This window comes from Oenanthe melanoleuca, chromosome 28 (assembly GCF_029582105.1).
Source record: "Oenanthe melanoleuca isolate GR-GAL-2019-014 chromosome 28, OMel1.0, whole genome shotgun sequence".
Classification (NCBI taxonomy): Eukaryota; Metazoa; Chordata; class Aves; order Passeriformes; family Muscicapidae; genus Oenanthe; species Oenanthe melanoleuca.
Window position 1 is genome coordinate 2544482 of NC_079361.1, and position 27858 is coordinate 2572339.

Consider the following 27858-nt stretch of genomic DNA (forward strand, 5'->3'; position numbering starts at 1 on the left):
CACTGCTGAACACTGAGCATTGTAACAACAGCGTCCCTGCCACCAAGGATAATGTTCTAAGCCAGAACAGCTCAGACTGACCCAGTCACTGCTGCTGCCAGGCTCTGCATCGCTGCATGCACTGGCCTGACATGACCCAAGCCTCCAAAAGGGTTTTGGTTTAATTTTCCTTGCTGTCTCAAAGCAGGTAGTCTGCCAAGAAGCCAAGCAAGGCCCAGCCCTGTGACTGATAAACATCTCCCCATCTTGATTTCCCAAGCTTTTGGGAAAGTTAAGCAACTCTCACAGAAGGCCATTTCTATACATATTCTATATGTATTATTCTGTGGAGAGCTGCACAGAGCCCTGTGCCACAAAATGGAGCTGAGGGCTGGAGCAGCAGAGCATCCACCACCCCCCACAGGTCAGTCAAAAATAAAAACTGTCATTCATCTGGGAAATGTCACAAAGCCCTGAGTCATTGTTTATTCTAAATAGCACCGGCTTCCATCTTCAAAGTGGTGCTGAATGACTCCAATTGCTAAATGAACTCGAGAAAAGCAAAGACAACAACCCAGCCCTTGTGTGCAGGGGCTGCTGAGGCAGTGCATCCATTGGGTTGGGGGAAGAAGGGAACATTCTCCCACCTGGGAGAGAAGCCCCAGGAAGCAGAGGCTCAGTGCTCAACAGCCACTGGAGGTAACAAAAAGTGTTACAGGGTTCACTCCTGGCCATTCATTCAAAATAACAAACACCTACAGAATGTCAATGGTCAAAAGTTAAGTGGTTTCTGAACTCACTCCATGCAGGTTTCTTTGTAAATCAGTACCTGTGACTTGGGAGACAAGCTATCACTAGCAGCTCCCTTTCATGTCTTTCCAATCAAAAATTTATTAATTTACATGTGCCAAAAAGTTATAGGCAACCCATTTTGCTGATGGCAAAATTCAGTTTCAAACTTGTCTGCAATGATGCACCAATCTTTTGCAAGCTAGGGAAAAATTATTTCTTCCAAGTAATAAGGAGGACAATGTTATGGACAATGTTATGTTGGGGTTGCACCCTAAAATCTCAACACACAAAAACCATTCCAGCATCACATTCAGCCTCTAAGAGAAGAGCCTGGCATTGAAATGCCTGCAGGGAAAATAGTGTACAATTAGAATTGAAAAATGATTTGGTGACACAGCATTGACTAATGAAGCACAGTGAAATGTCAAACAGATTACATACAGATGAAGGAAAACAACTGGGAAAAGCAGAAGTGTTCATAAATTGATTCCTACAACAGTAAATTTCTCTAAGTTCAAGGTAAGTAAAACAGGAGTATATCACAGATATCTGAGTAGCTGGAATTAAAAGTTGTACCTCATAATATAGTTATTCATTTGATAATCTGTGAGTGGCATACTACATTGCAAACATCATGTGAACAGAAATACTTTGTGTAAAAAATGTTAAATGTGAACTGTCTTCATTAGCAGAGACAGGTTTGTACAGAAGAGAGCAGAGCTCTGATATAGAGCCTGGTGCTTTGGGACGTGTCCAGAGCAAAGCTGGACGTTCCTAACAACCCAGTTGTGACAAACAGCTCTTCCCCCACCATGCCCCGTCCTGGGGCTGTTGGGATCAGCAGCCAGGCCTGGAACACCCCATGGTTTGGTTCCAGACCAAAGCACAGCCAGGGTCACCTGCTGCCCCTCACCATGGGACACACCTGAGCACTGAGCAGCAGGGATGCAGAAGGGTTTGCTTTCAGCTTATCACAAGCACCTACAGAGGCTCTCAGGCTGTCACACAAACCCTGCTTTACTGCAGTCTCCAAGTTTTTCTAGCAGCAGCAGTTTTAAAAATACAAGTTTATTTTTTTTTAGTCAATTCTTTAAGACAATGCTTAACAGGAATAATTTGCTCAAAAAGAAATGCTAAATATTTTTAAGAATTATTTCTATCTTGAAGACACTACCTTCCTTTGCCCTCATCTTCCAGCACAAGCATGTTTGCACAGGTGAGGTCTGTGCCACCTGTGTGTACAGTTCCAAGGTGGCAGGGTCATGGTGTTTCCTTCACCAACGGCATCAACACAACAATGAGAGGTGAGAACATTTGCACACACAAAAGGGAAGTAAACACTGCACAGAAAGCAACTCCAGTCCTTCAGTAAGTCTCAACTGGAGAAGATGGTAAAGTCCCAAGTCCTAAATACTCATCTGGGCAAAGGGTGAGCCTGAGAAGAGTTTTACCTGTTAATACTCTGAATCTGAGCCAGGCAAGCACCTGAACAACTGAATTCTCTTCCTACACCTGCAGCTGTGTATGCACAGAACTGAAATTAAATATCCTGTTGGCAGCAGGCTCCTAGGTCAGTACAGAAAAGCTGTAAAGACAGGAAAGAGTGTAAGACTTCAACTGTTATTTAAATTTGTATTGACTAAACACCTTTTAAGAGTAATAACATTTGTCACAACCACATTAAAAATGACTGTATTTATCCACTAAAGAACTTGTTAGCAGCTCAGTGTAAATGCTCATTGTTACCTCAGCTCTCCCCTCAAGAGGCAACAACAGTCACCAAGTAAACAAGGATCCAAGTGTGGAAAGCCTTCCTCAGGAAACCCTCCACTGCCTGCCCAGGGAGGAGATCCAAGGTGGGCCTTGGACAGGCCTATCTGTGTCCTCTTTAAGGACACTGTCACAGGACTGTGACAATTCTCACACCAGCTGAGCTTTCCATTGCACTGCAGGCAGCTTTAAATAAAATGGAACAGAATCATTTCAGTTTGGGGAAAATCCTGATGAAGAGAATCATGCTGATGAATATAAAACAAACAACAATGAGCATTATCCACAGCAACCAGTTGACAGATTTCTTGGCGTGCTGTTCCAGGCGGTCAGACTCGTCCTTGAGCTTCTCAAAGTTCTGGTCTGCCATCCTGAGGGAGTGTGACAGTGTCTGTGGAGCAAAGAGAGCAAACAGTGTCAGCCTCACAGCTGCCACGTCTGGCAGCTTCCTCCAAGAGAGAGAAAAGGTTCAGCTGCAGGCAGGTGTTGCCCCCAGTCTCCCCACTCCAATCCCACCTGGAATCGAGCACAGGATTTCACATATCAGCCCTTGAGCCTTGTGGGCTGCAGAACTGAGGGGTCACAGCTCAGCATGCACTACCTGGTTGTCCTGTTTGATCACGTTCTGGGCAGCCAGAGTGTTGTTCTTGAGGCTGCGAGCCAAGCTGAGCATTTCCTCAGCCAGCTTCTCCTGCATGTCCTGGTGGTGCTGCAGCACAGCATCCAGCTCCACTGCTGACTGCTTCTCATCTGATGTGAGGCCTCTGCAAGAGCACAAGGGAAAAAATGGGAATTACACTTCCTTGTGGGGCAATCTCACAAGTTTTCTTAGATTTTGCATCTCTACAAGACAACAAGGCCCACTGAGTCAGCTGAAGCCATTATATATTGGTTTCTATGAGCAGACACTTCACCCAATTTAAAGCATATCTGGGATTTAAAGGTCATTGGGAAAACAGTTCCCGAAACACTGAGCACGGGAATGAGACATTTTCACTTACTTTCGCTTCCTTATGTTCAACTCCTCAGAATCTGGAAAAATAAAAGAAGTGTTTAGCATCTTATAAATTCCCATGCAATCACAAGCTGAAAAAACAAGTCTCCTGTAAGGGATTTTTGGATATCCAAACCCTACTTAGCCTCTATCCCAAGGAATATGGGTGTCAAATGCCTACCTGCTTTCTGCAGGGAAAAGAGGACACCCAACATGAAAAGAGGGGAAAAACCCCAGCTGAATCACATCCCTGAGGGCAGGGTTTCAGTCTCGGTGTTCTTTCAGGACACGTTGGATTGGCCCAGCTCCAGCCGCTCTAACGGTAGCCATGGGAACCTCAAATTAATTCCTCCCAGTTCCCTACGTGAATAACATGGCTGTGTATTCCAGAGGAACTGAACAACACCTACTCAAAGCACCCAGCATCACATGGTTTGCTCAGAGCAGAAGGGAACAGGCACAAAATAAATTGCCCCTGCTAATTCTGTAATTAGAATGTCTGTTTCTGCATGAATGCTACAAAAAGAGCTTCCTGCAAGTCCCTGCCACCATTGATAACAATACTTATGCCTTCATCTGTCAGGGCTTTTGGTTTAGTTTGTTTTTGAAATTTTCTGTCTTGAAAAGAAGTGAGGCACTAAATTAAAAGTACACTTTGGAAAATCCTGAACACTCGACCTCCCTCTTCCCCTCCCTGTAAGACAGGTTGACCACAGTCAGAGGAAACAACAGATCAAACTTACCATCAGCAGCCAGGGGATCCTGGGAGGAGAAAGAGAACCAAAACTGCAGATTACAAAGGGTGAGTGATAAAGGACAGCCCTGCAGGCCTGGCAGAGTGCCAGTGCCCAGGATTTAGAGATAACGAGGTGACTCCCCACCCAGCCTGGGACAGTTCTGAGACCCAGCTGAACACAAGCAGGACAGTGTGTAAAGCAGCAGCAGCACTGGACGTACTGTGCCAAGCAGCTCGCTCCTCATCTGGCCCGTGCAGCGCGCCTTGGTCTGCAGGTGGACGGTTTTGGTGGCCGGGGTTCTCTCCTTGGCTGTGGTCGGGGTGCGCCCAGGGGCCAGCAGCTGGTTTGCCAGAGCCTTTTCTGTGGATGAAGACTGGGAGTGGGGAGAAGCAGGGAACAGTCAGGGATATGAGACTCTGCAGTGTGAGGCAGCTGGGCTGTGATCCACAAGGATGGGGTGCAATCCCAACAGCCTGAACGGCAGTACTGACTGCACCTCACGGACCAAAACCCAGCTTATTGGCATTTCACAGCTCTCAGGTGCACCTGGGACCATCCCAGGGAGGGACAGCACCTGCCCTTGCATCTCCCAACAAAGGAGTGAGAAAGATGAATGCAATATATATTTTGCTTTTGAAAAGAAGTTTCACACAGTACCTCCTTTTAACAAAACATGAACCCAATAGATTTATTCAGGCTTTCACAAGGTGTGCCTAATAAGATTTTAACAACTGTTATTTGGAGATGCAAGATAAAAGTAAGCATAGGAACCAGGCACAGAATACTGTAGTCTTTCACAGTTGAACTAGTAGATCTTACCAATTTTTCAGCTTCTAGAAGTCCCTTTAGGAAGTCCACTTTGCGAGAGTATTCATTCAGCAGCTCAGGGGCTGGCTTGCTGTTGGAAATGAAAGATACTAATATGAAAACCAAAAGTTATCAGCATTTTCTAGTGTTCTACTTTCCAAATGAATTAATAAATTAAAAAAAACCCCAAACCCACATGGTTCTTCAAAGAAGCAGAAATAGCCTCAGGTTGGGAATACACTTACAACCCTCTGCAAATCACCTTTTCCAAGGCAGGGGGTGCTCAGGGAACAGGTGTTTCCGTAGGGAAACACACACTGTGGTGTTTGTGGACTATGGCTGACTTCCAGGTAAGAGATTATCGAATTACAGTGTCATTAATGTTACAAAAGTCCTCCAAGATCACCAAATCCAACCTTTGACTGAATTCCCCCATTTCCACTAAATCATATTGCTAAGTGCCACATCTGCTTTCTTTTCGAACACTTCCAGGGATGGTAACTCCACCACATCCCTGCGCACCCAGTTCCAGTGTTTTACCACTTCTACTGAGGAATTTTTCCTGGTATCCTCCCCTGGCACACCTTGAAGGGTTTTCCTGAAGCACAAACCCCACAGCGGGCTCAGAGCGCTCACCTGGCCTGCTTCTTCAGCTCCCGGAGCATGTCCTCCAGAGCAGCCACATACTGAGGGCAAAAACAACACTTTAAGCGACAGCATTAAGGTGAAACACCCTGTGTGGCGAAACCTGGGTTTATCACCACAGCGCTCCCCGTGTCGTTACTGAGGGCCGGGCGCGGTGCTGCGGGGCAGGGCGGCCTCACCTTCTCCAGCCGCCACTCCTCAGGGTCCCGCCGCTCCGCCGCCAGCGCCTCGCACCGGCTCAGGAGCCGCATCAGGTTCAGCTCCAGCCGCGTCGGGGCCATGGTGGCACCGGAACTCGCCTCAGCGCCGGGCGCCATCTTGGGGCGGGGCGCGGGAAGGGGCGGGAAGCGCCGGGCGGGCCGCGACCGCCCCGGTTTATTTAAAAAACCCAAAAACTTCCCGCAAATCCAACGCCCGCGCACGGGCACGGAGGTGGCTGCGGTTCGGAGCCGCTGGGGCAGCGCTGTGGTGGCTGCTGTGGGTGAGCTGAGCTCTTCCCTCGCTCCAACATGGCGCAGCGCCGTTAGGGGCCGGGGCACGGCCGCGGCTTCAAGGCGCCGATGGAGGATGGCAGCTCGCCCTCAGCTGTGTCCCCGCACAACACACCCAGTATGGGAGTCCCGCCTTGGCTCCAGGAGCACCAAAATCCTCCCCTGAGACACCACAGCCGTTTTAGCGCTTCCCCTTTCCCCGTTCTTTATCAGTACTCCATAAAAACTGTAACCCGACTAAAGACTTTCTTCGGAATAAACTGCTTGTTAGACAGACATCGATAAACTACCACATGTATTTTTTAAAAGTGCAATGTTTTAATAAACGTTTTTATACATGTTGGTCTCAGTTAAGGCTATTACCGCATTAACAGTTCTGTAAACCACAGAGAAAATTGTCATAAAATCATACAAAACATTAAGGCAACACACATTGACCTAAACTCACTGTTGGTCCCATGGGAGTCCATTGTAAGGCAAATGGAAAAGGCACAGCAGCGGAATGGGGGGGGCTTGTTTCCTGTACACTCAACCCATGTATTTTATTCAACATTAAGCTTTACTTTCTTTGCAAGATTTTAATTTAAAGTGGAGAATATTTGCTTAAAACAACCCTGCTTAACCCTTACAGTACTGTACATTTCGGCTGCCTTCCCCACAGCCACTTAAAAGACCATGAAGACGTTCACAGCCTTCAAAGGGTTAAAGCCAAAGCTGTGGTCAACTTCAAGAAGAGTCCAGAGAGCTGAGAATTTCACTTCTCCACACAGGGAATGTGAGAGTAAGGGTCTGAGAACCTGCGTTGGAGTTTTGCTGTGGGCTCGTATTCATCCCCGAGTTCCTGAGCGTGGGCCAGTGCAGACCCTTGTGCAATGTACACCGAGTGGATGCTGTCAGTCCGCCTCGCTGGCTGCTCCCTCCGCTGCACCCTCTGAGACTCTTCCTCAGCCAAAACCTTGTCCTGCGATTCTGTACATTTGAACAGCCCGGGAGGAAGTTTTATGTTTGCTGTTGGCATCACTGGAGTTCGACGGGGCACTTTAATCTTGGACAGTGTTAAGGAGTATCTGCGCCTTGAAGCCAGGGATGCAGAGTAAGAGTTTGAAGAGGTTTGCGGGAGAGAAGGCACTTTGCAAATGTCTTTGGCAGGCACGCTGGAGCTCTGAGCACAGCAGTGTAACCCAATAATTGCTTTAAAGAAATAAGATACTTAGAGACTGATAGCAGGCCTAAAATGTAACTCGATATGAGCCACTGTGACCAGTTAATGTTTGGTCACCTGGCTGTGTGCAGTGAAAGATGTAGAATAAAAAAAAGCACTTACTACCTTAATACTGACCTTCGGTATCCATCCGGCCTGGTTTGTCCTCCAGCAGGCTCTCTGTGCTCGCAGAGGTCTCCGAGTCCACGTTTTCCTCGTCAGAGCCTCGCTGGTCGAGCTCAGGTAAGCGGTAAGTGATGTCCTCCCTGCATCAAACACAGGCTGCTGCACCTCTGACACAAGCACCTTTATGCAGCTCGTGCTCAGAGGTAAAGCATGGAGTAACTATTAATGCTCATGGTATTTTCTCTCAGATAGTGCTTTGTGTTTTCATTTTCCACCTCACAAAGGCCTACAGAACAGAGTTAGATTCTTTTGGACAATCCTGCTTTACTACCTGTGCTGCCTCCAAGTGCAAAGGCATGGCCTGACCCAGTAAATGGGAACTTACTTTTCTTCTTTTATTGACTGTATGCGATCGATGAGAATCTCCTTCTCCCGGTTGTTGGCTTCAGAAACATCCTCCTCTTCGTGCACAGAGTCCAGCTCTGAGGTGCCACTGTCATTTCCTTTGACCTGAGAACTTTTACTCTGCAAGACAGATTCACAGGTAACACTGTCAGTCACAAGCAGGTACATCCATCTGCAAGTTTCAGAGTAGAAGACAAACGAGTAGGTCAAAGGAGAGGCTGATGGAATGAATTGAATGAGGAGTTGTTAGCTGTCCAAACAAATGTTTCAAAAAGTAAGAGAAGATTTCCTATTCTCCTAAATTCCAGGATTTTATTATCTTTTTTCATCTGTCAGGCTCAGCTTAGTTTAGTAGTCACTTAATGAGTAATATTATTACATCCAATATAAGTTACATACAGTGTCTATAAAACACCAGGTGATGACAGAATAGGCCAGCAGCCCTGCATGCAGTCTGGGGAGGAAGTTGCATCAGTAACATGCAGTCCTGATTGTTCAAAAGAGTGTTTAAAACCGAGTTACAACCCATGTAAGTATTTTAGTCATGCAAGAGGTACCATAAGAAAAACCCATGCACTGGAGCCAGGCAGTTGTACATACCAGCTTCCCCTCGTAAGGGGAAGAGAACCCAAGTTTTATAGGCCAGAGCTAGAGAGAGATGGAGACCAAAATTCACTATATGCAGCCTCTGATCAGACACAGTTTGGTTTATATTAATCAGTACAAAAACCCAGAAGAGTAATTGTATTTTCCCTCCTAGAATGCAGCATAATATTGCACACCAGCCATCTCTGGAGTGAAGGAACTTTTGCCATGTCAGATACTCAATCTTAGTTTCACTGACAGAATTACATGGGAATAGATTTTGACCAGCACAAAAGCAGATTCCCACCCCTGCACCCTTCATTTATCAGAAATTCAGTGCAGCTCTATGTTGAGCTCCTACCTACAGCTTTGGGCAGTTGTTTTTTTTTCCAACTGTTTTTGACTCACTGAATGGATGGGCAGAAGCAGTACTCTCTCCCTGAGAAGCTGGTGTTTTATTTCAACACTTACCGTGTTCTGCCGAAGCAACGAGAGCCGTCGGAAGGCAAAGCTCTCTGCTGCTTCCAGCTGATTGATTTCTTCCATTTTTATCTTGTACTTCCTTATCTGCTCCTTTATGAGCATCTCTACACACCTGTGAGAAAGGTAAGAGCTTATTGAGCTTCCTACCATGAAGGTTCTGAAACAACCATGGTGGGATGGGATGCTGCTCCTGGCTGGGGGTGTTTGTCACACACGTGGCTGGAGCGTGACCACAGCAGCACTGCACAGTCATGGGTGAAGAGTCCAACACAGCAGGCACAACAGGACAGGAAATGATCACAGGTAATGGCACATGTTCCTCCTGGGACCACCAGAGCCTCCCATGCTGGCTGGACACAGTGGTGAGCAGACAGACATTGCCATGGCTGCCAACAGCTCCAGCTGCTTCTACCTGCTGTCCCTGTGCTGGCACAGGCTGGCAGAGACACAACGAGCCTGCAACTGCCCTTCTCCACCTCTATGGCCCCAGGGATCAGTAAGAAGTTACAAAAAGCTGTCATTTTTCAAACTGTTTTCGTTGGAGGCAGAGACAAGGCCAGCCAAGCAGTGAGGATGGTGAGGGGCTCTCACAGCCAGAGTTGCTGGAGGGTGAGGAGAACAGAGAGGGTCAAGGACAGAACCTTCTTCAATTCAAAGAATAATTGAAGAGATCATCAGGGGGTTCCAAGTATGCAGGAAACAGCTTAATTCTATATCATATTGTTTATTATGTCCTGTATCTCAGCAAAATAGATGATTAGGGTACAAGCCCCCCAAAAATAGATTATCTTGATGTAAAACACAAACCTGATAGTTAAGACTTATAGATCATCCTACTTTATGCTTAGTAAAATGGAGACAGGTGGAAGGTCTGAATTGGCAGCACTGGCAGAGATAGAATTCAACTACTCTTGAACCTCAGCTTCTCAGCTCGATACAAATGAAGTTGTAACCAATACAGGTAGTGGTTCTGACCTTCCATCCCATTCCAAAACACTGCTGCTCAGCAGACTGCCAAAACTTACATGGTTGTTTTTGAAACATCCTTCATGCTGGTCAGGGGGTCAGAGGTATCAGGACAGCGCAGGAGGCACGGAGCAAACACGATGGCCAAGGCGTTGGGGGACATGCGGTTCACATCTTCTATCAAAGCCACTCTGCAATTCAGCATGCAGGAAAAGAGATTTTAAACAGCCCTTGCTAGAATACAAACACCCTGATCACACCTTGCCAGAGTTCCCAAATAAGATGTAAGGAGGCCTCTTGGACACTCAGTATGTACAGCAGTCCAAACAAGCTTTGCAATTATTTCATACCTACTAAGAAGACAATATGTCATGTATCAAAGGACCAGGGAGTCAACCAGGTTAAGCTAGTCTGGTAATTTCTCAAAAGCATGTCTGGTGATTCAGCATCCTCTCTTCAAAAGCCCTTTCTGCCCATGTTCAGAGGGCTGCTTGGAAAATCCTCAGGTTCCTTGGGTAAGAGCAGTCCCTTCACCAGCATCATTTATCTCTGCTCCTGGGACTTGCACATGTTCATCCTCAGTTCACTGCAAACCCCTGTCAAAATCCTGGTGCTCACATGACTGACCAAGGCTTTGCGATCTACCTTGTCTAAAATTGTTCTGACCTGGTTTGATCCAAATACATCAGGTGGTAGAAGTAACCACACACCTGTTCATGAGCACAACTACCAGCTTCAATTCTTTCATTTCTAAACTAGCAGCACAATAGATTAACACTTTAGAAAGTTTCCAGGAAGCATTCAGAATCCCATCTTCTCTACAAATGAAATAATTAAACTCATTACTTGACAAGATGGAAGATGAGTCGTTCCAAGGTATTGTGATTTGCTTGTGGGAGCTGTTCCAGGACACTGTAAATGGCATGGAGTTGCTCCTGTTTCTCTGGCAGTTCTGCACAAAGGAAGAAAACAGAAGATATTAATTGCTGTGCGAGGCTAGTGGAAAGCTAAAAATTCCTAAATTCTGCTTAGTCTTACTGTAATTTCATTTAGCAACTGCTATAACTGAATGTTAAAGTACCCCTCATGGCACTGCAATTACCCTGCATTTTTAGATGCTGCTGCTGTTAGCAATCATCAGGTGACACACTAAGACCTAAAACACTGTCTTGGGTGCCTTAATACCACTGAAGTTAAAAGAATCTAGGGATTTTAAGTATCTGTATATCTAGATCTGGTCCAGAATAACAAGAGGAGAAATCCTGCCTGAGAGGAAACTTATTCATATGCTTATACAGTTTTTAGAAAGAGCAGCTGTAAGTGACGCATTAAAAATAAAAAAAGAACCCTGAAGTAAGATCAAGTAAGCTAGAGGAGAAATTCCCTGTAAAGTGTTTTATGTAAAATGTCTGAAATCATTGTTGTAAGTACATTGGAAGGAACTGTTTAGTCAGCATGAGCAGCTTAAAGAGTTTCTTTTCCCAAGGACACAATGAGTTAAAGAAGAAATGTTTAAAGAATGGTTTTAAAACCTACCTACAGCTCTGAGAAAATCATTGTACTGTGCCGAGGTCATCAGTGGGTCTGGCAATTCCCTCAGCCACTGCTTAAGGATCCCTGTGATGGTGTGAATAGGGTAATTCTCCAGTTTCACTGAGTTTGGGTCTGAAAAGAAATGTTTTATTTAGAGCAGTTGAATCCGTTGATGCACACAATGAGACTCCATAGAAATAAGATTAGAAACATTCAAAACTTCTGTTCACAGAATCCAAATGGCAATTCAGAAGTTAGAAATAGGCAAAAGATAGTAATTTAAAGATCCTAAACAGCTTTAGGCAGCCAACAAGAATAATGCAGCCTGCACAGTCAACAAAAAGCTACTTTTAAAACACTTAAGAAGTGACAGACACTTTCAGATAGAAGAGAATTGCAGGGAAAACTGATATCTTGCAATGAAGTGCAAAGGGTGGACAACACTGCCTGACCTTCTTGCAGCAACTGCTTCAGCTCCTTCATGCGATTTGCTGATCCTGACTTCCTGTAGATGCCCTCTGTGTAGAGCCCGTGCATCTCCACGTACTCCAGCAGCTTCTCCATGACCACAGGCACCGAGTTCCTGTCGCTGGTCAGGGCGCTGACACACACCCCGAAGTGCCGCGGCTCCGCGTCCTGCTCGCCCTGGGGACACGTGTGAGCCCTGTCAGCTCCCCTTCCCCAGCTGGACAGGGCCATGGCTTCCTGCTACAGCTACCCTGTGCTTCCAGAAACTGGAGCTGAGTGTTCTATTCTGGCTTTGGTCATAAGGCAGATTTGCTGAGCTGCAGCAATAAAGAGTCTTTATGGTTCACACTGTAGGATTTATCAGTTTGGCCAACACTGTACACACACTCTGTGAGAAGGGTTCCTAAATTAGCTCAAGCAGCACCTCCTAGAGTGCTCTGCTTCTGCAAGTGCAGGGCCCTTCTCTGACTACATGCAGACAGAGGAGGGAACTGTTTAAGCAGTTTTTATTCAGTGCCTGGACATTCCCTGTTCATTTACTGAGAAATAAAGACAGCATTTTGCATGCATCACTTCTGGTACCACAGAACCCCATCCTAGATCCATGAGCCTTACCTTTTTCCCACAGGAGGTACAGCTGCTCTGGATTTTGGACATGCACTTCTTGTGACAAGTCAGTTTGCAAACTAGAGAAAGGAGAAATTGTTATAAGCATCTAAATCATACTGAAACACTTTACATCTTGAATTCTCACTTTCTATATGGCCTGTTCCCAGGGCCCATCTGTAGCAGGCAGAGTCACAGGCAGTCTGCACAGCTGAGGTGTTCACTCACCACTGCACAGACAGGCCTTCTCCATGGGCCAGATGTAGGAGGAGCAGTGCTCACACGACTGCCGGATGCTCACTTGGTAGTTGGTGAACACGTGGCCATTGTGCTCTTCAATCTGGGGAGAGACAGCAAGGAACCAGTGAAGTCCTTCTGCCTTTTAAAAATTAAAACCATCTACCCTATCTCAGATTTTCACTTTTTATTTTACAATTACAGCTGAAAGCTTTCACCCTGAAACCAAATTTCACCCTATCTTAAGGCAGTTAGGTTGGCTGGAACATTTCATAATTGACTTGCTGCCTTAAAGTTCATCAGTACAATACAAGAGCTATAGTTTTGTTAATATTTAGTAGTTTTTTTCTTTTAAATAGCCAATGCTTGAGAAAGCCTTTACACTCTAACAGGAGCTATGGACAAGCAAGAAAATGCTTGAGTACCATCTGTCACTGCATGAGCAAGATTTCTGCTTTGTGAAAACCAGTTTTATACTGTCATATTTTCATAAAAGAGAAGTGAACGAGCATGCCAAACAAACCAGAATGTCAGTACAAAATCAAGCTCTTCAAAGGGTGTCTGTGCTCTGTGAGTGCACCTGAGGACTTGGATTATTGCAGAAAGAAAGCACTTACTGCACGATCTTGTTTCCGTTTCTTCTTCTGGGCTTTGGTTTGCTGCAGTGGGAAACAAACTGGCCTTAGTCTTTGAAATTCAGACATTCCATTCCTTTTTTTCCTCCCCTATTGAGTTTCCCAGACTTTACTTCACCTCCAGACATTCGAGACACTATCCTGTAGCTTCAGCTTGGTTTGAGGGTTGTCTCACACTACCAACTTCCTAAAAACCAACTGAGCTCACTGCCTGATGACAAAGCAATTCCATCTCTCAAACCTCCAGAGAACTCCTATGTTTTCACCAAAGAAAATGCACACTTTCAGATTCTGAAAATATTAAGTTAAAAATTAACAATTCCATAAAGGTGTAACAGCAATCAGAATTTGTTACACACGTGTGTATGACCAGTGTTTCCCAAGTAATAAAGAATGCCATGGAAAAGGTTTCTGCTCCCTTATGTTAAGAGAGCAACTGTGTTTCACCATCCCATAAACCAATAACACAATAACTTTCATACCTTGGGCTGCTCAGATTCCTCTTTCTTTGTATATCCTCTGATGAATTCATCCAGAAGGGATAGAAAGAGATTCAAAACCAGCTTGACTTCTTTCTCTTCCCTTTTTTTGGCCAGGTTTGTAACTAGGAGCTGGTAATTTTCCACCAGATCTTTATAGCCAACATGGATTTGTCCATTCTAAAGAAGGAAAAGTACTTGTCAGACATTCCTTTTTGATACAGTTGAGACAGTTTCATATTTTCATGTAATTAAGTTCAGAGGTGAAAAAGTACAGCCATGATCAAAGTCAAAGATAACAGCCCATGACAGAAACAAGTGAACACACTTCCCTCTGCACTGTCCAACAGCACTTGGCTGACACAAGGCAGTGTCAGAAGAATATTGGAAAAGCTGTTGGCTCTTCTCTTTGGTGTTCAAACACAGCAGCATTAGGAGGCTGAAGAAAGCAAAATCCATCAATTTCTAAAAATAAATTTATGGCTGAGTGAATGAGAAAAGGAAAACAGAGTAGGCTGCTTGAGATTACAGCAGAACTGTAAAATGAGTCTAACATTCAGCTCTGAATTCTGTGCTGAGAATTGCTGAACTGCTTTGTTGAAGAGCTGCAGGCCAAGCCTTTAACCTACACACCCAACTCATTTACTGCCTGCCAACTTTCCTTTATTGAAACTTACTACTTACAGGAGCAGAGTACATGGTCTTGATGTTTCCTCTGAACTTCTCTGTGGCTTCAAAAAACAAACATTCAACACCAGACTTCTGGGAGCGTAAGTCATTGATCTAGAAAAAAATACATCTGCATCAGATTTTGTTAAAAAAAAAGAACATCTGAACAGAGTTAAGCTTCAGTGGCTGGGCTTAGTTATTTGTGACCATTCCAATTATTTAAAACAACATTTTTTTAATGTGCTGTGCTGATGATACAAAATGGGAGTCAGGTAGCTGGGCTTTAGAGAACTCTCTCTTTATTTACAACTCCTGCTTTTTTTTAATACAAGTTTTGCTGCCCACTCATTTGTAAACAAAGAACTACCACAAATACCCTGTATTGTATTTAATACAAAATTATGCATTCAGCAACTCGAGGAAAAGAATAGGAAGTGCCCTAATGCAGACCTAACTCAGACAAACCATCCAATCAATTCCATTCTGCTAAAGATTATAACACAGACTTGCACTGAGACCAGCAGGCTTTAAAATTCTAGACAAACAGTGAGCAAAGACTTGAATTTCATCATGGCTGGGAGCCTTTCACCTTGTTTAGGAGGAACTCATCCAGGTGTTTCAGCTCGTTGGCATTGGCGATCTCCCGGACCATGGACGCGCGCCAGTTCTGGGACACGCTGGAGATCTTGCTGATCTTTATGGTTCTGTTCTTCTTTGCTTTGCTGCTCTCCTTCCCAGCCTGGGGCCGGCCTGGCTGCCCTGAAGAGCCTGCCAAAGAAATGGATTTGGACATTAAAGCAGGGAGAGGGAATCCTGCAGCATTTGTTTCCTCACACAAAAGATGTAGGTTGTTGAGGGTTAAATCACCAAACTCACCTTCTGGAACTCTCTGGGTTCCTCCTGTGTCTGTGAAGAGCACACAAGACACCAGGGAGAGGCCGTCTCCTTCCTCAGTCACATCAGAACTCTCCTTTGCAATTTTCTTGTCTGGCTTTTTCCCCAGAAGTCTACGCAGAGGGCTTTTGAAAGCAGACCTGAATACAAAAGCAGATACCAGTCTGTCCCATTCGTAATGGAAGCTGGCTCTGCCACAAGAACAGGCTCTTAACAAGAACCCACAACAGGATTCACAACTGTGGGGAATATTTAAGGCCCAACCTCCAGAAAAACTGAACAGCACAAAAAAAGGCAAGACAATGTTAAAGCACACCTGGACTTTCTAGTATTTACAAGATCAGACCTTCAGCACACACAGACAACACCTCACATATCCAAAACATCACTCCTGGCTCAGGAAGTCCCTGGGCTGCAGAATGCCAGAGGCTGGAGCAGGCCAGGGAAGCAGCATTACATGCTTGCTGGGTTCTTCAGCTTTTCTCTTGGTGTTGTATTACACTACATGAACCTTTAATCCCAGCTGTAAGTTGGTTCTTATTTTAAAAACAACCAGTTCACAGAAAGTGTTATGCAAGAAGCAGAGAACCTGTTCCTCAGCAGGGTCAGATATCATGCTCAGAGCAATACGAAGCAGCAACACAGCCACTCGTGCAGCTGATGCCAACTTGTTCCTCTCCACAATCAGACTCTCAAAGTGCCCAGCTCAAGACCCAATGGAAAATCTTTTTTTTTTTTTCTTTTCCCAAAGACAGGCCAGTCACACACACAAGCCATACTTGGCATCCCCTTGCTGACTGGCTGGCTGCACGGGAACGGCCGAGTCCGAGGTAGGGAAGTGGTCACTGGGCTTCTTCTGCACAGGGTATTTCTTGTTGCCTTTTTCTTCTTCTATTGGATCTGGTGATTGCTACAGGAGAGAGGAAGAGTCAAAACTGCATTTTGAGTGACACAGATTCTTTAAATGGTTTTAAAAGTTAGAATGGTGAAGTTTGCTATATCAAGACAAAACACTTCACCCAACAGATATTACCTTCCTAATACAAGAGCCAAGAATATTTAATGCTTTGATCAAGGATCCATTTAGTAAAAATTAGGTTTTCAAATTACTGTATAATACTTCCTGATGACTGTTTTTACATGGGTATTGAACAAAAAGAAAATCAACCTGAAGGAACACAGAAACACACTAAAGACAATTATTTACAAGTCTTTAATATTTATAAACAGTGATAATTAAGTATAAATATGCACAATAGTATCAGTACCTGGTTCATGGCAACAGTCTGGGCCAATGTTGAGAGGTCACTAAATGAGGCTGAACTCCCCTTCTTCCTGCAGTAAGATGAGTTTCAGAATATATATTTTAATAAAGTCTGTGGCCTCTTTATATCTTTTAAATAACCCACATATCAACACTACATCTGAGTCAGAACCCTGATCAGCTCTTGCAATTTACTTTTAAATTAAAATGCACTACACTGAAAAGCATGGGAATGTCAGATTTCCTGCCATATCAGAGGGATGATGCTTGCAAGCTGCAGGTCACTAAAACCTTGTTCCCCATGGGCAAAAAACACATGAAAATAAACTCCAGACACTATTTCAACTAATGGCCTGACTCTCCATTTTAACAGAGCCAGGCAGGCTTTGCCTCTTTTGTGAGCTTCTGAAAACATTCTGCCCATACAATTCACTGCAGGACTGGGAGCCAAGGAAAAACAGGAATTGTTCAACCCATAACATGGCCCAAATGTGCAGGCTCTCAGGAGTTCTCCACTGATTTTTAAACATTACAGATACCTGTTTTCTGTGAAGTGAATAAAAAGAAGCTGCCCTTACTCTAGGTGATCCTGAGGAGACTTATCCACACGTATCCTTCCATCCAAAGACTGACTCAGCACATCATTCTGGCCAGCATCAGACTGTCTCTTTCCTTTCCACTTCTCTCTCTTGTACTTTAGCTTCTCTGGGTCATCCACATATCTCTGGATGGCAGAAGTGGGGCTGTCCAAGTCTCTGGTTGCCCTCTGCTGCCTGTTTTTATCTGCCCACAAGTCAGCAGGGCCCTGAAAGCTGCAAGTAGCAGACAGTGTGTTTCGAACATTCAGTGCAAGATCTTTTGGCCTTTCAGAGCAGGTAAAGCTTTGGCTGCCTTTTATTTGGTTATTCTGATTCCCTTGTGTTTTTGTTCTATCAGCTGCTGTGTCCTCTGCTTCTGATTCAGGTGGCTGCTCAGGAACAGGACCACTTTCTTTTATCTCCTTTGATGGTGGAATGTCTGAAAGAGTTTTTTCGTCACTTGGGCTTTTCTCTCCCTCACTGCTCTCCTGAAGGACATTATCTTCTTGTGCTGTGGATTTCTCTGGCTCTGGAGCAGTTTCCAGGGCCTCTTCAGAAGCAGTTTGCTCCTGGTGGCCCAGCACAGATGGTTCCTCAAAGGGCAGGAGCACATGCTTGTTCTGCAGCTCGTTGTGCTCCAGCCCCCTCTGCCGACGGGACTCCCGCTTCTCCCGGCTGTTGGTTCCTTTCTCTGAGCCCTCCACCGTGTGCTGCTGGAGTAATGTGGCTTTCTCAGATGAGCTCAGGTTTTCAGCTTGTTTATTTTGAGTTTGATCTTCACCCTCAACAGCTTGATCTGGCTCTGACTCCTGTTTCACAGGCAGCTCATCTGTTGTTGGCTTACTCTGCTCATCCTTGCTTGTATCATCCTCTTTGTCTTCATCTTCCTGCATTTCTCTCTGCTTTTCTTCAGCCTTCTGCTTTTCTAGAAGCATTTTCTGGTATCTGTTAAGTATTTTTAATACGAAAACACAAATCCTCAATGCCCAAGTGTTAAAAAAAAACCCATTAACTGCTTGAATGCAGCCGAAATAACAGTAAAGACCAAACTGCATCTATGGTCCCAGTGGAACTGCAGGGAGGTGTCTGCTTGTCAGGACTGGCAGCACCATTGCAGCTCAGCTGAATAAAGCTCAATTCCTGAGCACTTACCCAGTGTCCACACTCCACTGCCCACTTGATACTGACTGAAATATCACATGGCAGTAACTACCTTAAAGTTCACACAATCCCAGAATGGTTTGGGTTGGGAAGGACCTTAAAGACCATCTCATTCCCATCCCCCTGCAATGGGGATGGCACACCTTCCACTAAGCCAGGGTGTTCCAAGTCCCACCTAAACTGACCTTGGACACTTCCAGGGCTCTGCATGACCTCCTTGGGCAACAATTTACCAAGTTGTTTACAAGTCCCCCCAACACACAAACTGAGCTTGGCAAGTGAAGCCAGCTGACTGAACATAAGTTTTCATGCCACATTGCTCCTGCCCCAGTACCTGTTCCTCTGCAGGTGCCCCCTGAGCAGGGCCTGCAGGAGACAAACTCTCCTCCTGAGCTGCAGGAAGCGTTTGCGCTGCCGGTGCCGCCTCCAGGCCGCCTGGATCTCGATGGCAGCGTTGTTCCTCTGCAGAGCCATCCTGACACAGCGGGAGCGCCAGCACGCCTGCAAACCCAGGGGGAAGTGAGGGAGGGCTGCCTCAAGTGGGAGTGATGTATGACACTGTTTAGTTGTTTGTTTGTAAAATAAAGTTTGGAATTCTCAAAGTACCTGTAGAACAACGGCCGCCTGCCGCAGCCTCAGAAAGCGTCTCCTTTCCAAAACCATCCTGAGCCAGCTCTGAAGGAGGATGATTTTCCTGATCACTTCTTTGTGTAGTGTATCCTGCAGTATCTGCCGTTCAGCTTCTTTCATAAAAACCTGTTCAGTTCAAGGAAAGTTAGCAGGAGCCTTTCAGCCCCCACTGGAGCTATAATAACATAACAGATAAGGTAACGGTTTGGTACCACTGCACCAAATCTTTCCGGCTGACAGCTTGCCCAAAAAAATAAAAGCCTTTTCAAATATCAGCGTTCAGATTCTAAAACTTACACCTGTGCTAACAGCCTTCAAATCACAAAACCTTTCTAAAATGCTAACACTGACCTGTTTGACAAATGCCAATAGCAACAATTTCCCAAACTATATATAAACATGGATTTGTACTGTAGTCAAGAAACCAGGTTGGCACAAAAACCAAGGGGTCAAGTATAACCTCTGCGTCACCACTTGCAAGAGTTAAAATGGCCAATTTAGGTACAAAAAGCAGAGAAAAGTAACAATTGTAAATGAACTGTACTGAATTTTGCAGTGTACATCAGTGTTTCTTACTGCCTTACAGATAGTTTCACACACCTTGGTCTTCCCTATTTGATAGTAGTTTTCATTCAGTTTTAGTTTGTTCAAATAAGCACAAATGTCTTCCTTTGAGGCTTTGGCATTTTTGGGTAGTAACACCTGAAACTGGTCGATGAATTCCTGTAAAAAGCAGAGACAACAAGAGACCAAAGTTAGAAGGCAACTCCCAAGTTTAGAGTTCTAGCTCTAAAATAGAAATCTATTTAAGACATTAAAGCTACAGGGATCTGAAAATTCTTACCTCTCACTCCAAACTGAGCTATTTTTCCATGTAAAATGCAGGCTACAGTCAGCCTCATGTTAACAGGAAAGATCACCTAGATGTGATCTCTAAACCTACACAGTGTTTTACAGAAAACTAATTCCCACATGGAGACAGCACTGTGCAGCCCTGACTGCTGCACTCACAATGTTTTCCTTCACACAGCCAGGAAGAATTTACTGGCAGATGACTCACAACAGTTTAACTATGACGTTTTACCGTGCAGGCTCTCTCAAAACTACAGTGCATTTTTACAACTCATCCCAAGTGGTCATGAGGCTCATATGAAGAGACACACAAGATGTGTTTTCCCAAGAGAACAGATATTCCTGAAAGCACAATCCCCTGGCAGTTCCCACTGTACCTGGAATGTGTATTTGGCACTGTAGCCAGACCTCCTGATCCGCACAGTTTCCAGCATGCCCGTGTACCGTAACTGCTGCAGCACCAAGCTCTCATCAAAGAGCATCTCCTTCTGTAAAACATCAGCACAGAACAGCCACTGAGAGCCTGAGGAGCCCAGCTGCTGCCACAGGGACAGCAGATTTCCTCCCACACCTTGGTTACCTTTCACCTGCACACAGAGTCATAGTGAATACTTGAAATAAAGGGATTGCCAGGCTGGAGCCCTGGGTCTCAGCAGGCAGCTCAGCCTCACCTTCTCTGCATTGGAGCGGATGCAGCGGATGAAGAATGGCTCAGCTCTGCCCAGTGTCTCCAGCAACTTGTTCAGTGAAGCCTGAAATGAAAGTCACAAAGGCTTTTCTTCAGGTATCAGCATTTTGAGTGGTGTTTGACAGCAGGACAGCTTCTGCCTCAGGAATCAGGTTGTTTTAGGTCTCATGGCTATACAAAATCCAAACAGACTCTCCCTTATTGCTCAGCACATCCCTGTATTTGGTATTTGCTTTTAGCTTTTCTCAAGAGAGTTTAAAGCAGGGTTTGGCTATGCTCTCACAGTAGCACTAGATCTGTACACAAGAATGATTGGTACAGAGAACTGACACATTCCATGGCATAAATGGCATCTCAAAATGTACTCTGATTTTAACCAAGTAATAAACCTCACTTCAAAAAAACCACAACAATAAAATCCACTTGGTTTTCCAAGCAAGACCAGCCCAGACCAGCCCAGAAGGGCCTGTGCCATGAGGTGTGCCACCTACCTGGAACTGGGCACTTATGCTGGGGGGTTTCTTCTTCTTGTGCAAGTGCAAAAGGGACTTTGTAGTCCGATCGTGCAGGGTCATGCTCATGATGAGCTTCAGAGATTTGGAATCCAGCAAGTTCTACAAGAAAATTTTCTTAATCAACAAAGTGCAAGTCATTCAACTACAAGGGAAATATTTTGTCTGAAATGAGTCAGAATGACACCAGTTACCCAGAGTTCCATATTCAGTGGCATGTTATATTTAATGACTATTTCTATTTTGGGCCAAACCATTTCTTAAAAGTGAAACTGTTTCACTGCCCTATGCCAAGAGTGTAAGGTAAGCAAGGGGAATCACATAATCACTGCATTTGCTTTCCCTCTAATTAAATAATTCTTATTAAAGTGAATGTTCACCTATTTTTTGGCTTGTCAGGATAAATAACACAACTTTCCTACAACACAAACCAATTCTCAAGTGAGTTCTGTCAATCAAAATGAAATTCACAGTGCAAAAAAGCCCAAACCCAAGAGAAATCTAAATTTTTCTGATTACCTTGGGAATTATCTGCTTTTGCTTGACACCTTTACTTTTCCTGTTAAAATATTAAAGATAATTTAAGAAAAAAAATACACATGATTTTTGATTATTTCAGCAAACCATAAGTTGATGCAATTTATGAGGCAAGGTGAAGGACAGAAGAAAATTAGCACAACAGCATCAGAGTGTGTTCATGCACATTTCATAAGTGATCAATGCAAGAAATGCAAACTGCTTTGCAACAAGAATTTTGTTTTTCTTAAATAAACTCTGTAGGTATTGGAAGCCTTCAAAAGTGAAACATTTTTCTGAAATCAAAGCTATTCAAAACTACTCTGTTGTACAGACTACTGGGGCGTGAGTTGTTCTCTTTAGCAACTGTATGGTCATTAAACTCATTATAACACAAAGGCACTATCAAATAAAAATACTCAATTCAGAAGTTACAGCTACTGGCAGCAGAACCTCTGTGAAAGCACCCAGCTGCTGCCAGGAGGACAATGCATGCCCCAGCACCAGGAACTCTGCAATGTCTGAGCAGGGCACACACCTCAGGCACAGCTCTCATCCACACACAGAAGGGGAAGAAGTGGAAGCTCTCAGAGAGAAGGCTGCAGTTCACATCCTGCTGCTTCTGAGCATATTAACTCTGTGATATAGGGCAGGTTCCTGCTCTGAGCCACCCAGTTCACATTTACTTATCACACAGCAGAGCACAGATTCATTTCCTTACACATGCACAGAAATGCAGATGTGAAGACTAAACCCAGGAATACATACAGCACCAGCACTCTGAATTTCAGGAAATGTTTTGTCACACCTTGTAGGAGATCTCACTATTGAATATTTTGCAACAACAAGCTCATAGTACATACTTGAGGTTTTTAAAGCAAGTTCACATGAGATGTAGGTTTAACTCTCAGGTAATGCAATAAAGCAACAAGGTGTTCTCTACAGCCTATCTGCAGAAGGGATATTTTATTTTTAATTGTCTTGTTTAGTGTTTTTCAAAAGATAAATTTGGCACAAGCATAATTTTTAGGGATTGGAGTAACTGCTTGGTTCTTGTTGCACTTTCAAAGCAATACCCAGAGCACTCACAGGAGGTGGGAGCGGTGTTGAAGCTGACTGAGGGACCGAAGCAGCTCACAGGGATCATCACCCTGCCAGGGCAGTCCTTTAATACTGGCGATGATTTGTTCATGCATGTCTCTAAAATGATCCACAGCAAAACACAGGTGGCAAACAGAGATACACAGCCATGAGAGAGGGGGAAAAAAGGAGTTAAAAACCCCAAAAGGTTCCATCACCAAGTGTGCTCCAAAAGGAAGCAGGTCAATCCCAGGCTACTTTTTCCTAAACATGAATGATTTTGATGACAAGAACTTCCTGCTCCATCAGGAAAATTTAATTGCTGGGGTCTCAACTTACTACTCAACTTACTCTGATTCTACTTACTAAGGCAAATTCTTGAGCCATCAATTCAGAAAATGGAGGGAAATTCGGCAAAATGCACTTAACAGGCAGGGAACTCTTCTGGTTAAGCTTTTCTACCTTTTCAGGTAGATACAAGCATCTTTATAACCAACAGTAAACACTTTTATAGAGAGATTTGACTACTAAAATGAGGCTACTTAAACAGACTCATATCAGAAAGGTAAGTTATGAACAAGCTGTTAGAAGGATACTTGAAGAAATTTTGGGTTTCATCTCCATTTCAAACTTATTCACGTTTAGCTTTTTAAAGTAAGCCTGGGATGGTCCTTGATCTGTGATGTGTGTTACATTCTTCAAGCATGCACTGTGCCGGTGAAGTGCTGTGTCCTGGCATAGAACTTACCTTCTTTACTCTCCAGAGAGGCACAAACCAAAAATAACAGAAGTGTAAGAATCACTTCTGACTCTCAGATGCTCTCCCCATTCTGAGCTGCTCACAGAAGCAGCAACATTATTACACAGGCTTGTTGCTTCCCTGAGTACCTCTGAACTTTTCTGAATATCAAGATTTAAGATATGCCAAGGAAACAGATCTGGTAAGCTGTGACCAATCCTTTCACCCAAATTGGATATTTAGTTCTTTGTTTACCCAAATGACAGAGGCTTTCCAGGATGCAGTAATTAGAAAGCAGCATGAAGTCACTACTTTAAGTGCTCCATGGCTTAACTGTCACCCAGAGCACACTGAGAAAGTCACTGTGTCCTGGAAATGTGCCTCCCTGGCCTGGGAGTTCAGGCCTTTTGCTACTTACTTCTTGTTCTCACAAAAAGAAATGATGTCTTGAAAAGCATTTATATCGAAATCCTCAGAACAATCAAATGAGAAATCGAGCACTGAGCGGCTGCAAAAGGAACATGTACAAAGCCTAAATATCCATGGAAAGGCAACAGATACACTTCTGTAAGCCTGGCCCTGCCTCTGCCCCCTTCAGTGACCCAGACTGGCTGCAGAGGAGCACACAATGCTAAAATTTTCACACACCAACCACACAGAACTCAAAAACCCAGTGGTAAATGGAACTGAGGCTGTCCACAACATGTGGTGGCATTGGCTCTTACATAAAACAAGCTCGAGTGTTATTTTGATGGTATTAAAAAGGCCAAAGAAAACAAGACAGAAGAAATAAAACTTGCTTTCCTTGTGGAAAGATCTATTTGAGATTTGATATGTGAAAATCCAACTCAGCAATTCGGCTGTTCCCTGTAGGGGTTAAGGATGTATTTCTCACCGATAAACTTTTTCTACCGGCGTATTCGATCTCTGGAGTTCTCCAAGGGGAACTCTGGGTCCTTGACGTATCACTCCTGTCAGGAAATTACCAAACAATTGCATTTTGACAAAGATATGAGCAGGCAGAAAACCCCAAACAAACCACCAACTTTAGCAAGCAAAGTATTTACCAAGGGCCTGGAGTTTTTATCCAGTCCTTCATCAAGCTACAGTACTTTGCTGCTCAAACTCCCTTCTACTAGAAAGGAAGTTGCAGCTGCTCAAATTTAGTAGTTAATCCTGAATACTCATTTGATATTTCACAGAGGTCTAAGCAGATCAAAACTAGTGATAAGATGAGAATACCAGAACTATCACCCCCAACCTTCACAAACAGTCCTTCAAGTCTGTCTCAGCCTGCTGAAAATGCTGCACTGACTGGAGGAGGAAAGCTGAATGACCTCAGGTGAGAACAGTGACAATCTCCTCCATGTGTGAAAATTAAAGCATTTCCACACTCTGTGTGCCTTTAGCACCAAAGATGGTGTCTGGTTCATGAGCTTTTGCCACAAACTCATTCTGCCAGCAGAATAATTGTAGAGTATTAAGCATTTTCAGAGCAGTTTTCTGTTTCATAACTGCAGTTTCCCAGCCATACCTGCAGTTACCTGTTCCATCCCTGCCGTTCCCTGTCCCAACCCTGCTGATCCCAATCCCATCCCCACCGTTCCTTGTCCCATCCCTGCCGTTCTCAGCCCCACCTACAGTTTCCCATTACACCCCTGCTGTTCCCAGCCCCATCCCTGCCATTCTGTGTCCATCCCTACTGTTCCCCAACCCCATCCCTGCCATTCCCAGTGCCACCTGCAGTTTCCCATTGCATCCCCGCTGTCCCCCGCCCCATCCCTGCCCTTCCCCATCCCATCCCTGCCATTCCCCAAACCCCTCCCAGCCCCACCTACCATTCCCAGCCCCATCCCTGCCCTTCCCTATTACATCCCTGCCCTTCCCCAACCCCACCTGCTGCTCCCAGCCCCATCCCTGCCCTTCCCCATTACATCCCCACCCCTCCACAGCCCCATCCCCGCCATTCCCCAATCCCATCCCCACCACTCCCCATTACATCCCCACCCTTCCCCAGCCCCACCTGCCATTCCGTGTCCCATCCTTGCCCTTCCCTATCCCCATCCCCGCTGTTCCCAGCCCCAACTGCAGCTTCCCATTAATCCCCGCCACTGCCAGCCCCATCCCTGCCCCTCCCCAGCCCCACCTGCCGCTCCCAGCCCCATCCCTGCCCCTCCCCAGCCCCACCTGCTGCTCCCAGCCCCATCCTCACCCCTCCCCAGCCCCATCCTCACCCCTCCCCAGCCCCACCTGCCACTCCCAGCCCCATCCCCGCCCCTCTCCAGCCCCGCCTGCCGCTCCCAGCCCCATCCTCACCCCTCCCCAGCCCCGCCTGCCGCTCCCAGCCCCATCCCCGCCCCTCCCCAGCCCCACCTGCCGCTCCCAGCCCCATCCCCGCCCCTCCCCAGCCCCATCCCCATCCTCGCCCCTCTCCAGCCCCACCTGCCGCTCCCAGCCCCATCCTTACCCCTCCCCAGCCCCACCTGCCGCTCCCAGCCCTATCCCCGCCCCACCTGCAGTTTTCTGGGCCCTGTCGCGGCCGGCCTGGGCGAACACGGCCATGGCTCGGATGGCGGCTCGCAGCACGGCCCAGCGGAACACGGCCACCGGGTCCATCCCGATCAGCTCCCGCACGAAGGCGCTGTCGCTGCTGCGCAGCAGGGCCACGATGTCAGGCCGCATGTAATCCATGTTCTTCTCCCTGAAATCCTGCAAAACAGGCACGTGGGACTGTGAGCTCTGGGGAAAGTTCCCTGTGTTTTGTTTTTTCAGAATAATAGTGATGGTTGCCCTCCAGCCAACACCACCACCCTAAAGCAAACCCAAGGTACCTCTGAGAACCCTTCTGATCCAGCCCATTCCCAGCAAATTTTCTACATCCTGACAATAAACTCCCAGAAAAGGCAAGGAATTTTTTTTTTGTGCCCATCAGATCTATCACCTACTTTGATCTGGTATTTCACTTTGCCAGCAAAGTGGCGAATAATAAAAGCAGGTTCCATCACTGGGGTTCCGACAAAAAACTTGTTCTCCTCATGCTGCTGTTTGAATTTTGCCAGTAGAGTTTGGTTGGTGGCATGTGGAAAACTGGGAATGCAAGACAAAAAGAGGTCAGCTATTTCTCAAATACAGGTATGTTTATTAGGGTGACAGAATGAACACCTAGTGCACCTTGTAGAAAGTATTAATTGTCCAAGACCTCTACATCTGCTTTGAGTTTTAAAGGTGGGCTCAAACCAAGCAGCTCCACACACAGCAGGATATTCTGAGGTTTCAAGTATACATCAATCTTTGCTCTTCCTTCAACAGCCAAATTTAGTTAGCACCACATTAACTACTTACCACACTTGCTACTTAATGCTCCAAAGACTTACAGACATGCATTTTACTTTAACTGCAGTTCCATGGTAAGCCACAAACATGGAAGTTTCTAAGTTTGCATAAGCCAAAGTTCAGTTTTAGCATCAATGTATTTTTACCACCATACTGGAGTCATTAGAAGCAAACTCCAATGTAAATCATAGTCATATATAACCCTTTGCTTCCCACAACATTCCTCTAATTTTTCAGGGGCTGTTTTTCTGTTCCCTTTCACAATCCTTCCCTCCCCCCTGCCACACATGCTTTTTCAGAAGATGTTTGTTGCTTACTTGCTTTCTTCATCCAGAAGATAGAAAAGGCCAGTGGGCTTCTTGCTGATTAAGTGAATGCAGGCCACATTATCAGTATAGTCAATATTGTGCCAAGTGATCCCTTCACTCTTATATTCCTCCTGTGTAGCTCAAGAAAATTCCCTTATCAGTACAGTGCCCTGACCTTTGATGTCCTGTGGTCTAAGTGCTTAAAACACAGCCTTGGATGGCTACAGCAAAGGGAGTTTGTTAGTTCAGGCAGCAGAGACAAAAATAAGGAGAATTTATAAATAAGAACAGAAGAACAGGCATAGTGGCACAGATCAAAGGTCCTCAGGCATGTCACTCAGCAGGGTCTGTTTGAAAAACTATTTCAAAACCAAAGCTGTGAAAGGAATGTTCTGCTGTGCTCTGCCTTCCCAGCTATCAGTACAACCCTGGAGTCAGACATTACATCCACAGCACTCCAGTAAAACTGGGCTGACATAAAGGAGTTCAAGTCTATTTTCTCTTCCATAATTTTTGTATTATGGGAAATGAGAATAGTTAAATATCAAGTTCCAGAGTTTTCATATTGCACTGTGAGAGAAAATAACAGAAGTTCCTAAACAGGCAGTTAAGGCCTCCACAACATCAGCACCAGAACTTCCCTGAGGAAGCAATGGATATTGCTTAGGCTCAGAACATTTGGAGCTCCCTGAAAA

The 27858-nt window shown here is 45.2% G+C and overlaps 2 protein-coding genes across 12 annotated transcripts in view; both read right to left on the bottom strand.

Moving 5' to 3' along the window:
* Positions 1-2383: 2383 nt before the first annotated feature.
* Positions 2384-6071, bottom strand: USE1 (unconventional SNARE in the ER 1). The gene is made up of 7 exons (XM_056512973.1): positions 5904-6071; positions 5716-5765; positions 5092-5170; positions 4279-4645; positions 3543-3573; positions 3143-3305; positions 2384-2932 (listed from the first exon to the last, which is right to left on the bottom strand). The coding sequence occupies exons 1-4, from the start codon at positions 6039-6041 to the stop codon at positions 4391-4393; spliced, it is 522 nt and encodes a 173-aa protein (XP_056368948.1). The 5' UTR covers positions 6042-6071; the 3' UTR covers positions 2384-2932; positions 3143-3305; positions 3543-3573; positions 4279-4390.
* Positions 6072-6511: 440 nt separating this feature from the next.
* MYO9B (myosin IXB) overlaps positions 6512-27858 on the bottom strand; it is a 41892-nt gene continuing 20545 nt past the window's right edge. For 3 of the 11 annotated variants that reach the window (XM_056512962.1, XM_056512959.1, XM_056512961.1), the window contains 32 exons: positions 27173-27294; positions 26468-26609; positions 26036-26231; positions 24418-24493; positions 23941-24030; positions 22793-22903; positions 21707-21746; positions 21167-21289; positions 20659-20739; positions 20365-20475; positions 19736-19858; positions 19112-19261; positions 18840-19006; positions 17345-18289; positions 16771-16837; positions 16282-16412; positions 15485-15642; positions 15198-15376; positions 14624-14722; positions 13943-14119; positions 13443-13484; positions 12817-12928; positions 12598-12668; positions 11967-12159; positions 11518-11646; positions 10828-10933; positions 10041-10172; positions 9004-9127; positions 8548-8595; positions 7928-8067; positions 7555-7682; positions 6512-7406 (listed from right to left, as the gene is read on the bottom strand). In XM_056512962.1, coding sequence (XP_056368937.1) covers positions 6970-7406; positions 7555-7682; positions 7928-8067; positions 8548-8595; positions 9004-9127; positions 10041-10172; positions 10828-10933; positions 11518-11646; positions 11967-12159; positions 12598-12668; positions 12817-12928; positions 13443-13484; positions 13943-14119; positions 14624-14722; positions 15198-15376; positions 15485-15642; positions 16282-16412; positions 16771-16837; positions 17345-18289; positions 18840-19006; positions 19112-19261; positions 19736-19858; positions 20365-20475; positions 20659-20739; positions 21167-21289; positions 21707-21746; positions 22793-22903; positions 23941-24030; positions 24418-24493; positions 26036-26231; positions 26468-26609; positions 27173-27294 — 4950 coding nt within the window. In that variant the 3' untranslated portion in view covers positions 6512-6969. Of the gene's footprint in view, positions 7407-7542; positions 7683-7927; positions 8068-8547; positions 8596-9003; positions 9128-10040; positions 10173-10827; positions 10934-11517; positions 11647-11966; positions 12160-12597; positions 12669-12816; positions 12929-13442; positions 13485-13942; positions 14120-14623; positions 14723-15197; positions 15377-15484; positions 15643-16281; positions 16413-16770; positions 16838-17344; positions 18290-18839; positions 19007-19111; positions 19262-19735; positions 19859-20364; positions 20476-20658; positions 20740-21166; positions 21290-21706; positions 21747-22792; positions 22904-23940; positions 24031-24417; positions 24494-26035; positions 26232-26467; positions 26610-27172; positions 27295-27858 lie in introns of all 11 variants that reach the window. The other 8 variants (XM_056512964.1, XM_056512965.1, XM_056512970.1 and 5 more) reach the window with 7 other exon arrangements.

Coding starts and splice junctions, on each gene's coding strand:
- USE1 (XM_056512973.1), bottom strand. CDS start 6,041: ATGGCGCCCGGCGCTGAGGCGAGTTCCGGTGCCACCATGGCCCCGACG. Junction 5,766..5,903: donor AGGAGTGGCGGCTGGAGAAG/GTGAGGCCGCCC, acceptor TTTTGCCCTCAG/TATGTGGCTGCTCTGGAGGA. Junction 5,171..5,715: donor GAGCTGAAGAAGCAGGCCAG/GTGAGCGCTCTG, acceptor CATTTCCAACAG/CAAGCCAGCCCCTGAGCTGC.